Here is a 17,851-nt window from a genome sequence, read left to right as displayed (position 1 = left end):
CCTTTTGTAGTGCTGAGCTGTTTAGCGCAGGCCGTTTTTCATTTATCAGCCAAAATCAATCCCTCCACCATTGTAAGTAACTTGAGACGTACCTCCATGGTTTGTAAGAAGGGAGACATGTATGAAGAATGTCTCCACAATATGAATAAGTATTTATTTTCAAGAACTGGCTTAGTTTCTGGTGTCATTCAAAGGCGATACAATATATATCAGCCTGGGAAGAGATGGTAGACGGTCCTAACTGCTTTGGCTGGGATGGCATGCACCTCTTCCCTAAGGCTTTTCTATATTGGTTGTCATTATCCACACCTGTAATGCCCCTTTTAGGCAATGTCATTCTTCTAAAGCTTCCAACAGAAAACAGAATCTGTAAAACCTTATGGTATAGCTGTTCAGTGCTAAGAGCCTTAACAAAAAAAACTCCACTCACTACAACCAATCCTAATCCTGTTTAAAGACTAACAAAAGCTGTCTATCAGTGCAGGGTTGTGCTGCCTATCGTATGTTCAGGCCCACTGCATCAGGCAAAGGCAGTGGTGTCACCATGTTGTTGTAAAAAAAAAAAAAAAATGGCTTAGACTCAATAGACAAGATAATGAACTAGAGCCCCTCCTAGTCAATGTACTGTTGACAGAACATCCTTAATATATCATAGCCAAGTATATGACCCCTCTCAGTCCACACCATCTTCCTAACTAGTATGGCGTCACTATGCATTAAGCCAAACACCGTTCTCTTTGGAGACTTGCTACCCCTCCTTAAACTAGGAGGCCTGTGCATCCTCAAACATATATGCCCAAAAGTTTCTCGACTTTATCAGTGTAAACTCTCTAAACCAGTTAGTCCACACCCCAGCCAGGGGTGAAAAAGTCATGGATTTGGTCCTTGCCAGAATGGGAAAGCTTTACTCCCAATCAGTTTAAACTTCACTGTAAGACTGAAACCTGAAGCAACTTCCAATACCTCTGTATTCAGAGATTATGCAAAGGCTGATCTGTTAAAACAGAGAGATGACTTGGCTAAATTGAAATTCTCCTTCCATCTTGACAACCCCTCTACAAGTGTGGAAATCTTCAGTACCCAATTCTGTGCATACGTAAATAGCTGCATAAATGCACCCCCCCCCTCAGAAATAAATACAATGCCAAATTCAAAAGTAACCCTCTAATTTGAAACTGTAATACAACAGGCTCCATAATAAAAGAAAAACTCATTAATAGCAAAAATAAGTTTAACATTCAGTATGCCAAAAAACACTGTTGCTAAACTAAACAAGGAACTCCAGACCCTGATCAAATCAACCAAAGCCAGATATGAGGTAAAAACAGCCACCCTGGCGAAGGATAACTACAAAGCTTTCATTTAACTATGTTAGAAGTCCTAGAAAAAAAATACCTAGCACTGTGCAGAACTAATAGTTAATGTCACATACTGTGGCCCAGAGGACAATGAGCTGAATTTTCTTCTTTTCATCCCCCTCCAATATTCTCTGATTACATATCTGCATCTACACCTCTACTTCATCTCTCCAAAAACAAGTCCTTAAGGTGATAGCTAAGGCCAAGAACACTACTTCTGTGAGACCAAGCATAACAGGCTGCCTACTAGTCAGCCTGAAACATGACTTGAGACCTCCCCACTGAGGATATTCAGTAGCTGCCTGAAAACAGAATTTATGCCAGAAGAATTATTTCATTGCACAAAGGTGATGCTTCAGTGAACCCTGGTAATTATGACCCATAAGCCTGACCAGCCTTATCTGTAAGGCCGTGGAGAGGCTAGTTATGGATTTATTAAATAGGGATATAAGTAGCCCACACTGTCTTGACCCAAGCCAGTTTAGATTTGTCAGGAGCAGGTCCTGCTTATTTAATGTGGTCAACTTCTTTGAAAAAGTTACTCTAACAATGGATGTGGGAAAGCCAGTACACACTGTGTACCTAGATCTCACAAAAGCATTTCACACCATCCCACACTCCGGTGTCATAGATAAACTCTCCAAGGTAAATGTAAGTTCTTACGTAACTTATTGGATAGCAAATTAGCACAAATAGAGCCCAAGAAGTAAGGGTGGGTGGCTGAACCTCCTGCAGGGTTTAGTCCCCTTGGACCACTCAAGTTTGTCATTTACTTCTCGGAGGGCAAAGCTAATGTTAAGGCTTGTGGCTGACTAAGTGTGCAAATGACTGTAAACTTCATGCCATCATAAACTCCCCAGCAGACACTGTGATGTTTAAGTCCTGTCCCAAGCAAATAGCTAGTGTCAAAACCATTAACCAAAACTAAAGTGTAAGAAATGTATAGTCATGTCCTTCAGTAAGCATGACTCCCCAACTCCCCTTGCAGCCATCACATTGACAGCCCCCCCCCCAAACAATTGCTCCCATAGTCAAGGATCTGGTAACCTATGCCAACAGCAAACTGTTCTTTGATGACCATGTATCCAGTATTGCAAGGAAGTCCTTTTTCATAGTAAAACTTGTATCTAAATGTGTGGTGTCCAGGTTGAGGGATGTAATCATTCCTCTATACTCTGCACTTGGTTCATTCACTTTGTGTAATGCCCCTTTTGGTATGTACTTGTCAAAACAGTTACAGCTGGAATGACCACACTGCTGCTTCAAAGAAAATCGAGGGCCTAAATCATAAAACTATATCAAACAACTCAATGCTTTGTTCCTTTTCTTGATATTGTGCAGGCTACTGAAAGTGACCACTGCCTCAACGGACCCTATCCTCTTAGACATGTTACACATTCACAAGTCTGTTAGTAACATAAACATCTGCCCAAGGTATCTCAAGCTCTTCTGCAACATAAATAGAACTTGTTGGAGGGATAGGTATATGTCTGCAAGAATTTTTCTGTAGAACAGTCTTCTACTCCACATAAAGCAAAGAACAACTTCTACCCTCTTCAAACTTAATTTGGGCGAATGGTTAGTAACCACAGTTTCACCCCTGGTTAGCACACTTGTATCTTATGGGTAGGGGTGACGTGCATCTCTCAGTATATCTTTGTTCAGTGTTCTCTGGGATGTTCATCGTGTTTCACTGTTGCAGTCATTACACTTGGGTTATCCTGCTGGCAGGCTACCTACAGTCGGCCTGAATTCCAAAGTCTTGGTCCGGCGTCGGTTGCTGTCGCCTCTTCCCTGGCATCAGTGCGCCAGGGGTATAAAAGATGCAGCCGACGCCAGTTTCTTCAGTCTTTCTTGCCGCACGGTGCCCGAAGCAAAAGCAGTTCACAAGTGCCGGTCGGCCGACTCCTGAGATTTTCGTGTTCGAATTTCAGATCCGAAGTCTTCATTTAAATTTAAGTACCCCGTTGGGGAAACTTTTTTCTTGCTCCAGACCAATGTCAGAAAAAGTTAATAATTGTATTTCTTGTGGGAAGCAAATACCTCATAAGGACTTCCATTCTTCTTGTATTCCTTGCCTAGGCCCTGATCATGACGTTGCTAATTGCAGGTTTTGTGCTAGATTTAACCAACACACTATTAAGCATCGGCACGATTTTGCTTTTCATTACTTTGGCCGAAGATTTAATTACACGATGTCGTCGGATAGCCATCCGACTACTGCAATTCACAAGAAACGCAAGGAAAAGGACAGGCATCCGAGGTCCAAAACTGACGACGAGGCTTCTTCTAAGCCAGTCGTCGGTTCTCAGTGAGGCGCTTTTGCAGCCCCTGACGCCCACTACCTCAGAGCCGCAGGCCACTTCCGACTCCCATGTGGAGCAGACTAGGTCGCTGGAAACTCAAGGTATTGGACACTTGGAAAATATTCCCTCAGATGGGTCCGGAGCCACTGAGCAGGCATCGGCTTCTGAGGTTGTTTTCAGGCCTGCACAGTTGTATATAAAACCGACTACAGCTTCAAAGGCAAAGACTAAAGCACCACTAAAGACAAAGAAACAAGTGCAGCAAAGCCCATGGACAGGCTCCACGCCTAAAAAACAGATGCTCAAAATGGCCGAAGACCTTATTACTTTGATCAGGGGTTCCCATCCCCCTCCTGATAAAAGGCCTAGGCAAGAGACAGAATATGAATCTTCAGATCAGGTTTCCATTTCCTCTGACTCCTCTTCTGAACAGGAATACTCTCTTCCTCCCTATGAGGATTCTGATGCTGAAGAATCTATCCCTTCAGCTTCTCCTCCTGAAGATTATTCTTTTGGGGAAACGCTGCATACCATGAGGGAGCACTTTCACTGGGAGAGCCAAGATTACTCAAAATCTAAGAAAAGGCTCAGAGACTTTATTTTACTACCCCAGCACAGGCCTCTTGCTATTCCCCCTGTTTTAGACATTGTAGATGATGTATTTTCAGAGTCCAGCCTGAGTCCTGACCTGTTAAACCAGACAGATACTACAGGGTTCCAGATTCACATACATTTCTTTATAAAAACCCTGCTGCTGACCCAGAAACTATATCTCAGGGTCTCAAAGGGGTCAAGGCTTCCTCTGCCAAATACCCTATCCCCTCTGATAGGGATTCAAGGGCTCTGGACAGATGGGGGGAAAAAGGTTTACACTTTTGCTACCTTGGCTGTAAGGGCTTTACATTGTCAGTTTCATATGCTTAAATATCAGCAATACTTAATGTCACTGCTAAAACAGAAAATGTCGACAAATTCTGAATGTGCAGAAAACAAGGAAATGCAGGATTTATTGCATGCAACTGAACAAGTGGGAAAGCATACTCTGCAATGTGGTTTTGATTCTCTGGAGGCCTCTTTCAGGGCCACTGTTACGGGTTCTGACATTAGGAGGCATGCTTGGTTAAATGAACAGAATTTGCCTGATCATGTTAAAGCAAAATTATTGGATGCTCCATTACAGCATGATACTTTGTTTGGTGTTAAAGCAGAAGAGGTGTTGAAGAAAATGGAGGACAAAGCGAAATCTATGCAGACAGTGAAGGATTTCTTACAGGTACAGCCACCCAGATTTAGCAGGAACTGGCCTATAAAGAATTGGTCTTTTCCAGTGTCAGACAGGCCACAAAGAGGCAGATACAGACGCCTCAGAGGCAGATCCCAGCTCCAAGGCTCATACAGGCCTAAACAATGGGGTGCTTCTACCTCCAAAAGCGGAAGAGACGAATCACAGCCATACAGGAAACAGTCCCAATGACTTTCCTCTGCCAGCACCAAGCACTTATCTTTTGGCAGCCCCCTTAGGGGGAAAACTAGCACTTTTTTCACAAAATTGGCACATGATCACCCAGGACAAATGGGTCTTGAATATAGTGTCTCAGGGCTACAGGTTCCGCCTTCACACTCTGCCAAGGACAAAAGGTATGCCACATCTGCCACACAATCAATGGGCAGAGGCACAAAAACAAGTTTTATCCCTCATGGACATGAGTGCCATTCAGTGAGTACCACAGCAAGAGCAGGGACAAGGATTTTACTCAAGACGTTTCTTGGTACCCAGAAAGGACAAAGCCTGGAGACCAATACTCTTTTCTAAACACATTTCTGGACGTTCCAAAATTCAAAATGTTGACTCTGCAGCAGCTTCTGCCCATACTGGGCAAGAAGACTTGGCTTGTAACTTTGGCCTAAAAGAGGCATACCTGCATGTCCCAGTCAGACAATCCTGCAGAAGATACCTCAGATTCATAGCTGGCTCAATGCACTACCAATTCTCTGCACTGCCCTTTGGTTTATCTACTGCGCCCAGGGTCTTCACAAAATACCTGGCACCTGTAATTGCCTTTTGCAGACAAGGAGGAATTCAAATATATCTTTACTTGGATGACTGCCTTATTCAAGCAGAAAACCAGGACATTCTGCTAAAGCATCTGGCGTTTGTAAAAAGATTACTAATTTGCCTAGGGTACACAGTAAACGAAAAGAAATCAAAACTAGTACCCTCTCGGGATAATATTCCTGGGTGCAAGCTTAAATACAACTGCTCAGATGGCTTATCTCATGCCAGACAAAGGCAACTGACTTCTTTCTTCAAAATGTTGGCAACAAAGACCCAGTTATCTGCAAGAAAGATTCTGCATGCTTTGGGCTTTATGGCGTCCTGCATTCTGCTAATTCCATATGCAAGACTGCATATGAGGAAACTTCAATGGTATCTAAAAAGTGTTTGGACTCAACATTGACACAGCCTGGAAACATTAATTACCCTCATTCCCTGCCTGCAACAGGAGTTTCGATGGTGGGCACGGTCCTGTCACCACAAAAAGGGACAGCCATTCACTTTACCCACAGCCAGGCAGACACTAACAGATGCATCAGACTATGCCTGGGGGACCCACATGGCAATAAAATGTATTCAGGGCACTTGGCCCACAAAGCCAAATGCATCTTCGTATCAATCAAAAAGAGATGCTAGCTGTTCAGAATGCCCTTACAGCCTTCAAGGATCTACTTTATGCAGGACAGCTGCTGATAAAGACGTACAATACTACAGTCATGTGGTACATAAACAAGCAGGGAGGCACACATTCCTACCCCCTCTACAGACAAGCCATGACTCTGTGGAGCCAGCATTGACTTTTCAAGTACACCTGCAAGCACAATTCCTGCCAGGAAAGACAAATACTCTGGCAGATGAACTAAGCAGGAACCTCATGGATCTTCACGAGGGGAAACTGGATCCACAAATCTTCAGCATGATAAGGAAATGGGGATGCTCAGACATAGATCTATTTGCCTCCCCTCACAACTGCCAACTACAGAGATTCTGCACAAGGACTTATCACAAGCAAGCATGGAAAGTGAATGCTGCATCATTCAGCTGGAAAACCCTTACAGTATATGCCTTTCCTCCACTGCCTCTCCTCCCCAAGGTACTCCTAAAGGTCAGACAAGAGAACCCAAAAATGATACTGATTGCTCCAGACTGGCCCCGCCAGCACTGGTACCCAATCCTAAAGAGCTTGTCTCATGGCCCAGCCTGGACATTACCTCAAATTCCTCATTACTGACCCAACAAAACAATCAGATCCTGCACAGCCAGCTCAGAACCCTAAATCTGGCAGCATGGTGGATAATGTAACCATTCAGAACACACCTCTCTCTAAAGCAGTTATGGATGTTATTTTGGAGGCCAGGAGGCCCAGCACCGGAAAATCTTATGCAGAAAAATGAAAGAGATTCTGTGCTTGGAGCCAGGCACACAGAATTGACATGCTTGTACCAAATATCCCTCAGATTTTACAATACCTAACTGAGATGCTGGACAAAGGCCTATCCTTTTCATCAATTAAGATCCATGCCTCTGCCATTTCAGCTCATTACAATACGGACCCACCTATTTTTTCACATCCACTGCTAAGGCAGTACCTCAGAGGGGCCAAAAACATAAGACCTCCAAGGAGAGCGCCAATACCTGCATGGGACCTCAATTATGTCTTGGAAAAACTCACACTGCCTCCTTTTGAGCCAGCCATTACAGCTGAGATAAAATTCTTATCATGGAAATCAGCTCTGCTCCTAGCAATAACCTCGGCAAGAAGAGTCTCAGGGTTACAGGCACTAATGGCTGTGGAACCTTTCATAATTTTCCATCCAGACAGGGTTTCTCTGAGGACAACCCCAACATTTATGCCTAAGGGTAGTGTCCAGTGTGGCCCTTAACCAAACCATTCATTTGCCTACCTTTTATCCAAACCCACAGAATAAGAGGGGAGACTTCTGCATTCTTTGGACATACACAGACAGTTACGCTTCTACTTGGACAGAACTAAAGCTTTATGAAAGAATGAGCAACTCTTTGTGGCATATGCTGCAGGATCACAAGGAAAGGCTATCTCAAAGCAGACTATTTCAAAATGGATAGGCCACTGCTTTCGTTTCTGTTATTCACAACATGGCAAGTCAGTGCCTAAGGGCATTAGGCCACATTGAACCAGAGCAGCAGCCACTTCAGCAGCCTTCCTCAGAGGAGTACCAACCAAAGACATTTTAGAGGCTGCAACTTGGACTTTAGTGCACACCTTTACAAAGCACTACTACTTACCTCTTTACTCCAAATCCAGAACAGGCTTTGCCACTGCAGTTCTGCAGGGCCTCATCGCCACTCCTAATTCTGTTTAGACCCAGCCACCCAACCTCAGCTTTGGGATTCAACCCAAGTGTAATGACTGCAACAGTGAAACATGATGAACATAGTACAGTTGTGTACCTACCATAAATGTAGATGTTCGAGTGTATTCACTGTTGCAGTCCAGGTTACCCACCCACCATCCCCCTTTCTTTGCTGGGACTTATCTGTACTTCTCTATTCTATACAACCTATATGGTATATTTGCTTGTAGATGAAGGTAATGTTTATTTTAGTGCATGCTTTTTTATTAGCATAATTTTTAGCCTACCCTTTTGGGGGGGCACCTGACATCTGGGGCAAGAAAAACTGAAGAAAATGGCGTTGGCTGCATCTTTTATACCCCTGGCACACTGACGTCAGGGAAGAGGCGACAGCAACCGACTCCGGACCAAGACTTTGGAATTCAGGCCTACTGCAGGTAGCCTGCCAGCAGGATAACCCAAGTGTAATGACTGCAACAGTGAATACACTCGAACATCTACATTTATGGTAGGTACACAACTGTACTTTATTTGTACACAAAATATAAGGGCTAAAAAATATCTTGGGAATGGAAGGCTAGACTTAAGATCCTCACAGAGCAGTAGCCTAAAAAGTATCTAAGAATAGAACTTTAATGGTACATTGTGTAACTATTTTTATTTATGCATATAATTTATTTTGTTAAAAAAGAGTAAATCCCACCCATTTTATTTTTATGTAATTTTTGTGTAGAAGTATTTGTGTGTGTGTGTATGTATGCATTATACGTATTTGTGTGTGTATGTATAGATGTGTTTGTAATGTATATTTAGTTGTGTCTTAACTGTTCCTTCTCATTATTATATTTTCTCACTTTTGTTATTCCTTGCAGTAACCGGTTTACATCCCATGTCTGTGAAAATTATTTATGATCAGTGTGCAATTCTGACAAACAAAGCAAAATAAAAAAAAATAAATTTAGTATGCCTGCTGTGTCCTGGATCTCTTTGAGTCCCCAGTTAAGCTTAAATTTGTTTTCTGTCTTTCAACATGTGTCTATGTTTTGTTTTTGATTGTTTTTTTTTGTTTGTTTGTTTTTTAAACTGCTTTTGCCGTTTTCCTTTGTCTCTTGTATCTTTCCACCTCCCCTTTCCCAAGTCTTATATGTTTTGCTTTGTTTTTTGGTCACCATAATGCTTACTTAGCCACGGTGGCCTTCTCTTAATTTCTTAAATTCAAAGTCTTAATGTTTTCCTAGTATTTCTCCAGTCTGTCCCAGTGTATTCTCCCCCTGAAAAGACTTTTGTAATTGTCCATCTAAAATCCAGGGAGCATTCTCGGTGGGCTTCATGTTGGGTTTGCCATCTTTTTATTCCATTTCAGTTTTTTTCCCTGAAACTTCCAATCTTGAAGTCTTGTATTGCTGCTCGTGGTGAGATTATGCATGACACATGCTCAGACCCTGAGCCTAGCAGTTATTTTTGTAGCCATCACACAGTTGAGCTGTTGTTCCTTACTTTTGCCTTTGAAAAGTTGCCACATGCAGTGTGTAAGGCACTTTTCAAACTGTTTGTACAGCTGCCAGCTAACTTGCCAAGACTTTCATCATCACTGTCACTTTTGCCTTGGAGACTAGTACTCCCATAACTACCCATATTGCTGTAACTACCTAGTGTATGATGTCATGATGTGTGCTGTCATAAGACTCATGTATTTCCAAATATAGGAGCAAGAAAAGATACAGAAAAGTATTAAGCTTAGAGATATCAGATGATGAAATCCTAGTGTTTTTACAAACAGCATAAGACCCTTTTACAAGTCAGCAGGTATGGTGAGTTTGTTTTATTATATTATTTTATTTTGATGTCATTTTGGCAAAGTAATGTGTTGTGGTTTGTCATATCCTGCATTGTAAAAACTTGAGATAAGGGAATGTGTTCTTTGTTTAACAAACACTACAGAATTCTTCTATTTTTGTTCTAGGTTCAAGCTGGAGTGATGGCAGCTCAGGGAGAGTAACAAATTGGCTTGTTCTCAAAAACCTCACACCTCAGGTAACCTGAAAGCAACTTTCCAAAATGTATGATATGGATAAAATAATGTGCTCATCTTGCATCTTTTGTTTGTCTTTGTTCATGATACAAAACCTATGTACCACTTCTCATGGCATTCCCAAGTTGGCTGTGTTTAGCATTTAACATCATTTATTGGATTGTTCTTTTTGCAGTAGAACTTTTTCACTGGAAGCTGGCAGCTTTGTTGTGGCTGATTAGGGTTACCTTGATGCAGGTGCTTTGTCCTACTAAAATTTGTACCCAGTATGTTTTGTAGTAGTGCAGCTTAATTGTTTCTGCGGAGACTCAAGAGATTCATCATTTTTGAAAAGGGACTTGTGTCTTTTTGCTTCACAGGGTTTATCTGTTTTAAGTCCATAATCACACATCTTTTGGAGTTTGGTAGATGCAGTTAGTCTACATACCAAACATTAAAACACAATAAATAACTAAAAAAAAAAACAGGAGCCACCTTTGTACCAGATATCATGGTTTTAATATACTGAGCGCTTTCATCCAAACATATGTTTAAAAGACTTCATCAGAGTACTCTGAAGTCTTTTAGATGTATGTTAAGACGAAAGCGCCAATAGATTAAAACAGTGATGTTTGGTACAAAGGAGGTTCCCATATATATTTTTTTTAAGTCAATTAGTCTGCATACTGCCTCTTTGCTGATGGCCACTGTTCTTAACTGGCCCCATACCTCTCAACTTCTTGGCACAAGAAATCTGGGCAAAGCCAAAAACAGTGGGGGGACAGAAGCCCATAAATAAGGACAGATTTTTAAATGTTGCTCTTAAAAACTTTAAAAAAGTTGCTAGAACTTGTTTTTACATTTGAGATATGAAGTCTGAAACTCAAATGTCTGTCATTATTTAGTGACTTCAGTACTCAATGATTGCTAGAAAACCACACATTTTATGAAGAGCAGACCAAAAATTTGAGGGAAAAAGTCTGGCTGTTCTTTGAAAATCTGGACAGTTGAGAGAGATGACTGGCCCTTTGTCTCATTGTAACTAGTACCTTATTGCTTAACAGCTTTTTGTTTGATGAGAAGTGTAGAGGTTTACTAAATCTTCTTTCACTATATTGACACTCTCTGGAAACACTTAATTTAGTCTTTCCTAAAGACTGAAAGGTTGTGTATTTGCTTTAATCTCATTCTCAGTGATTTTAGTCCAGCTGTTGGTCGAGTAGAAGGATGAAGAATCTCACGTAATCTAGATGCATTCAGAAGTGCCAGGCCCATTGTTTCAGCAGTGGCATGGGTTTTGTTTGAAGGAGTATGAGCGTCTAGAAACCAGTAATCCATAGGAGTAATATCAAGTATGAACCACAATTCTTGTGAATGCAAAAGAGTGTAGAATGTACCAGTGATAACTTTTGTTCATGTAACTAACTGGAGAGTCTAGAGGCTGTACAATTAGAAGGGGAGGAATGAATATATGCATTAGGAAGTCTGAGGTCTACTGTCATCTCAATAACGAGAAAGAATACCTTTGGCTGCTCTGTAGTGTGAGTGAGAAGAAATTGAACCAAGTCTGGGAAGGTGGCAGTTGTATATTTTTTCATATTTATTTTCTGAATACATCCCGTGGCATATACCAGTGTTCCACGGCTTTTTTTCTTTGGGGATTTTGAAGAGTAGGGTACTATGAATGCCTCCTGATAAGTACTGTTCAAACCTTTACCCTGTACTACTGAATTTATTGTTTTCTGCAGATTTATCCTCTAACAAGAGGGAAAATTTGCATCTTGCATAGCTGGATGCTGCTTAGAGTGACTGTGGGCTGAAGGTATACAAATTAAACAGTAAAAATCTGTTTAATTGGTGCTGAAAGAATGCAAATATGAAAATGTTCCACAGCTTGTGATCTGTACCAGACTTGATAGAAACTAAAGTTTGAAATACCAATGTAAGCAAGATCTGTTGTCTGTAAGAGGTATGATTTTATCAGCTGTTGTAACTGTTGATTTAAATGACTGAAACAAGTGCTTGGACTAGTTAAAGTAATTATGGTTGGTGTACATTTGTGACACTTTGCATGATATGGGTTTCCATATTTCTAACTGTTCTCTACCAGGCTGGTGCACTGGCATGTTTTACTACAGTGTACTTCATACTGCATTTCTTCCTAAGTATCTATCTGTGTGTTTTCTTCTGCAACTAGGTCATAACTGAAATGGACTCTTGAGGTCCATTCCGCTTAGTTTTAAGTTAAAGAAGAAAAAGTAAAAATTCTGGTAAGCTCTTCTAGCAAAAAGCAGTTTGCTTATACATCAGTGTGTGAGGCTTTTAATTACAGAAGTGGTACTTTGGTTTTGAGCCTATAAGGTGACATGGCAGCACATACTCAGTGGTCACAAAATCTGACAACACAGCATTGCGACCAGAAGGGGAATAGCTTTGGTGAATGGAGGGCAGGGTCTGAAAGGAGGAACTTTGTATGGGAATTAGGATTTTACAAATTGAAAAATGCTGGGATGTTAAATAACAGGAATGAGAGAGAATGGTTTTGGAAGGTAACACTTAAGTGTCCAGAACATAATTTTTTCAGGTATTAAATGGGAGGGTACAGAGCCTTTACAGAGGTCTTAAGATCTGGATGAGGAATGTACATGCTAACATGTCATGATTACCATTATCAGACCTTGTCACAGCTGCATTGCAGTCTAAAGAGTAAGTTGGATATTGTAGTGATGGATGATGCACATACCTCTCAACTGTCCAGATTTTAGCAGAATGTACAGGTTTTTGCCTCATATTTTAGGTCTGTTCCTCATAAAGTCTGTGGTTTTCTGCAAAATCACTAGCATGATCTGAGGATTAAAGTCAGTAAATGACGTACATTTGAGTTTCAGACTTCAAATCCTTCAGAAAAATGTATGTTAACACAAATTCTACTACTCTAGCAACTTTAAGTGTATAAGAGCAATATTTAAACTCTGTCCTTCTTTATGGGCCTTTGTCCCCCCATTTTGTCAAGATTTGTCCAAATCTCTTGCACTAAGAGGTGGAGAAGTATGATGATACAGCTGTAGTTAACAAAATGAAACTTATTTTTGTATCAGTCTGTTGTAGCATCCTAGAATATTCTCACAATTGACTTAAAAATTTAGTTTTTACAAGGAGCATCTTTTTGTTTACAGATTGACGGCTCAACGTTGCGTACCCTGTGCATGCAGCATGGCCCTCTGATTACATTCCACCTTAGTTTACCACATGGCAATGCTTTAGTCCGTTACAGCTCAAAGGAAGAGGCAATCAAGGCACAAAAATCTCTGCACATGTAAGTAAATCTTGATGCATTGCTGACAGGGATTGTAATTATAAATTACAATTCTAGACTACTCTTCTTTTTTTTTTCCTTCCTCCACTCCAATTTAATCTTCTAATTGTAACCTTGTATGTTACATTGTGTTTTGTATATCAATGCCAAGAATATTTACCAAGCTGCATTGTTCTGTAGCTAGGATTCATCTAATAGTCTGAATTTATAACTTTCTTTGCTTGTCCCACAAAGCTAATGTTCTCTTTACTTTACTCTGCAGGTGTGTGCTAGGGAACACTACGATTCTTGCTGAGTTTGCCACGGAAGGGGAGATCAATCGTTTCTTTGCACAAGGCCAGTCTTTGACTTCCTCTCCCAGCTGGCAGTCACTTGGATCCAGCCAAAACCGAATTGGACCTATTGAAGGTTCCCACACTTACTCCAACCGCAATGATTTTAATCACTGGAATGGTGCTGGGCTGTCGGGAACTGGCAGTGGAGACCTCCATGGCACTTCCCTTTGGGGAACCCCAACCTATTCCGCAAGCCTATGGGGAACCCCAAGCAGCAGTGACACCGGGGGAATTAACAGTCCATCCCCTATCAATGCTTTTCTTCCTGTTGACCACCTTGGTGGAGAGTCCATGTAATGTTTCCCTTTTGACTTACAAACTGTGACCTCAAGATATTACAGATCAGCACTAATTGGACTTTTCACCTACAGCAAGGGGTCACCTGTGGAAACAAAGTTACTTTTCTGCACATTTTCCACTTTGTGTTAGCCCAAAACATATCAGTTGAATACTTGAATAATGCAGGCCAATACTATAATGTGAAAACTATATATTTACACTTCCAGATAGTGCTAGACATTTAAGAACTGCTTAGAATGAGCTCATCCATGTATGTTTATGATGTTTCTTTTTTTTTTTTTAATTTTGCAAATAATGTCTGAGTATGAGCTTTTTAAACTTTGCACTGAATGTTGTTCTCTCCGTCTAATCGGCAATATCGGGGAGGTGGCAGTTCAAGTGTAAAAATGTTTACTCAAGGATGTTCTTAAAAAAAAATGTGTGCTCTCTACTATGCCTTGATGTATTGCCTACCTTATTGTGGTATATTGTGGAGTACATGATCAAGTTATGATGCTGACTTAGGATTTGTTATTAAAAGTATTGCACCAGTTTTTCACATTAAAACTAAAGAATTCTACAGTTGTTAAAACTGTGGCCACAGCTGTGACTTGCAACCCATACCTGCAAGCCAGGAAAGGGGGTACAGCACTTTCAGTAGGCTTTCAATTTTGGTTTGGAGGTGCCCAAATTGTGCCCTCTTGTTTACAGACTTTTTGTTTTGATGAAAATGTTTACTCTTCCATCATTTTAAAAAATGTATTACAAAAAAAAAAAAAAAAAAAAAAAAAAAAAGGTTAAAGAAGATACTATCTATCTCTGGGAATACTGAACAGTGTTTGGCCATGTTCTTTCATTTTTCTATTTTATCTCGCTCTCTTGTTCTTTCTCACTCTCTTTCTCCCTCTTAGATCAAGAGCATGGTTCTCAGGAAAACCGTTCCCCAAGTTGGAGAAAAAAAAAAAAAAGAAAAGAAAAAACTTATTTCCTTTTAGGAAAACCCAATTTTTAGCACTGAAATGACTCACTGCTCTCTTATGACTTTACCTGCCAAATAACTGCTTAAAGCTGGATTTGTTCCACAGTACTGCTTTCAAGATACTGTCTTTTTATTCTTAGTGAGTGAAGATGGTTTGCTGATAACGCTGTAGTTCATTTTTTCTTTGTATTTCCATTATTGTGTGGCTAAATGTTTTGTGCTCACTTGTGACTGTGTTAAAAGTTGACTGTTGTACTTTAAAAGCTGAAATCTGTAACTATGCATCCTGTAACCAGGGTTTTGGCTTACAGTCAAATGTTTGTTGTAAAAAAGTTTTAAATGTAAAGAGGTTATTGCATATAAGTTCATGCAGAAACGAGTTACATTTTTTTTGCCACAAAATGGTATTCATATGCTTGTTTAGTCAAAGACTGAAAAGACAAAGAAGGATTTTAACTGTGCAAAAGTCGCCATCATTTCATTGCCTTGATTCTAACTGTCTGTGTCCTAAGATGCAAAACAAGTCAGTGGCTTTTAACTGTTTACAAATAGAATGTGATTGTAAAGATGTACAATTTGGTTGTGTTGAATGAAGTTTCTTCAGATATTAATAAATCATGACGTTTGGGCTGCTCAGCATACATTTGTGATGTCAGTATTTTTTATTTGAAAAGGTATTTTCCAGCTGTTCATCGTGTTACACTGCTGCAGTCATTACACTTGGGTTATCCTGCCGTCAGGCGGTCCCGCAGTCAGCCTGAGTTCCAAAGTCTTGGTCTGGCGTCGGTTGCTGTCACTTCTTCCCTGACGTCAGTGCGCCAGGGGTATACAAGATGCATCCGACGCCATTTTCTTCAGTCCTTCTTGCTGTGCGGTGCCCGAAGCAGAAGCAGTTCGCAAGTGCCGGTTGGCCAACTCCTGAGATTTTCGAAGTCAAATTTCAGATCCGAAGTCTTCAATAAAGCTAAGTACCCCGTTGGGGAAACTTTTTTCTTGCCTCAGACCGATGTCAGAAAAAGTTAATAATTGTATTTCTTGTGGGAAGCAAATACCTCATAAGGACTTCCACTCTTACTGTATTCCATTTCTAGGCCCTGATCACGACGTCACTAGTTGTCGGTTTTGTGCTAGATTTAACAAATGCACTATAAAAAGATGTTTTGATTTTGCTTTGCACTACTTTGGCCGAAGGTTCAATTATACGATGCCGTCGGATCAGCCGACGACCTCAATACCAAAAAACCGCAAAGACAAGGATAAAGACAGGCATCAGAGGTCCAGAACCAACGACGAAACCTCTTCTAGGCCAGTCGCCAGTTCTCAGTGAGGCGCTTTCGCAGCCCCTGACACCCGCTACCTCAGAGCCTCAGGCCGCTGCCGACTCCAACGTGGTGACTTCTAGGCCTCTGGAAACTCAAGGTATTGGGCCTACGGAAACTAATCCCTCAGATGGGTCCAGAGCCGCTGAGCAGGCATCGGCTTCTGAGGGTGTTTTCAGACCTTCATAACTTACCATTAAAACAACAGCCAAGACAAAGGTACCATTAAAGACAAAGAAACAAGTATAGCATTCTCCTGGACAGTCCTCCATGCCTAAGAAACAGATGCTTAAAATGGCCGAAGACCTCATTACTCTAATCAGGGGTTCCCATCCCCCTCCTGAGAAAAGGCCTAGGCAGGATACAGACTATGACGACTCTGATCAGGTTTCCATTTCCTCAGACCAGGGATACTCTCTCCCCCCTATGAGGACTCTGATGCTGAAGAATCTATCCCTTCAGCCTCTCCTGCTGAGGATTATTCTTTTGGAGAAACTTTACATACCAAGAGGAAGCATTTCCATTGGGAAAGCCAGGATTATTCAGAATCCAAGAAAAGGCTCAGGGATTTCCTCTTATTGCCTCAACACAGGCCCCTGGCTATTCCGCCTGTGCTAGATATTGTGGATGATGTGTTCTCTGAATCCAGTTTATCTCCTGACTCTTTGCCCCCTGCTCCAGCCAAGCCAGATAGGTATTATAGAGTCCCTGACTCTCATAAGTTTCTTTACAAAAACCCTTCTGCTGATCCAGAAACTATTTCCCAGGGTCCAAAAGGGGTTAAGGCATCCATTGCAAAATATCCAGTACCCTCTGACAGAGATTCCAGAGCTTTGGATCGATGGGGGAAGAAAGTATACACTTCTGCACCTTTAGCAGTAAGAGCTTTAAATTGCCAGTTTCACATGCTTAAGTACCAACAATATTTAATGGTTCAGTTAAAACAGAAAATGCTTGCAAGCTCAGAGGCTCCTGATTGTAAAGAAATGCAGGATTTATTGCATGCAGTTGAACAGGTGGGAAAACATACTCTGCAATGTGGTTTTGATTCTTTAGAGGCCTCTTGTAGAGCCGCAGTTACAGGTTCTGTGATTCGAAGACATGCTTGGTTAAAAGAACAAAGTTTACCTGATCACGTTAAGGCAAAATTATTGGATGCTCCTTTACAGCATGATACTTTGTTTGCTGTTAAGGCAGAAGAGGTGTTAAAGAAAATGGAGGATAAAGCTAAATCTATGCTAACAGTCAAGGATTTCTTACAGGTACAGCCACCTCGGTTTAGCAGAAATTGGCCAACAAAGAATTGGTCCTTTCCAGTGTCAGGCCACAGAGAGGCAGATACAGACGCCCAAGAGGCAGATCTCAACCCCAAGGCTCAAACAGACAACAGTGGGGCACCTCAACCCAAAAGGTGGTGAGGACAAGTCTCAACCTTACAGGAAACAGTCACAATGACTTTCCTCTTCGTACGCCAAGCACGTCCCTTCTGGAAGCCCCCTTAGGGGGAAAACTAGCACTTTTTTCTCAAAACTGGCAAACAATCACCCAAGACAAATGGG

At 41.3% G+C, this 17,851-nt stretch overlaps 1 protein-coding gene across 8 annotated transcripts in view; it reads left to right on the top strand.

The window, feature by feature from the left end:
* TNRC6A (trinucleotide repeat containing adaptor 6A) overlaps positions 1-15,614 on the top strand; it is a 3,393,689-nt gene extending 3,378,075 nt beyond the window's left edge. For all 8 annotated transcript variants that reach the window (XM_044089241.1, XM_044089240.1, XM_044089239.1 and 5 more), the window contains 3 exons: positions 10,017-10,087; positions 13,241-13,380; positions 13,643-15,614. In XM_044089241.1, coding sequence (XP_043945176.1) covers positions 10,017-10,087; positions 13,241-13,380; positions 13,643-14,012 — 581 coding nt within the window. In that variant the 3' untranslated portion in view covers positions 14,013-15,614. The remainder of the gene's footprint in view (positions 1-10,016; positions 10,088-13,240; positions 13,381-13,642) is intronic.
* Positions 15,615-17,851: the final 2,237 nt, after the last annotated feature.

The sequence above is a fragment of the Protopterus annectens genome, chromosome 12.part0 (genome assembly GCF_019279795.1).
Source record: "Protopterus annectens isolate FY-2018-M chromosome 12.part0, PAN1.0, whole genome shotgun sequence".
Lineage (NCBI taxonomy): Eukaryota > Metazoa > Chordata > Ceratodontiformes > Protopteridae > Protopterus > Protopterus annectens.
Note: the sequence above shows the minus strand (reverse complement) of the source record. Positions and strands in the feature narration are given on the sequence as shown.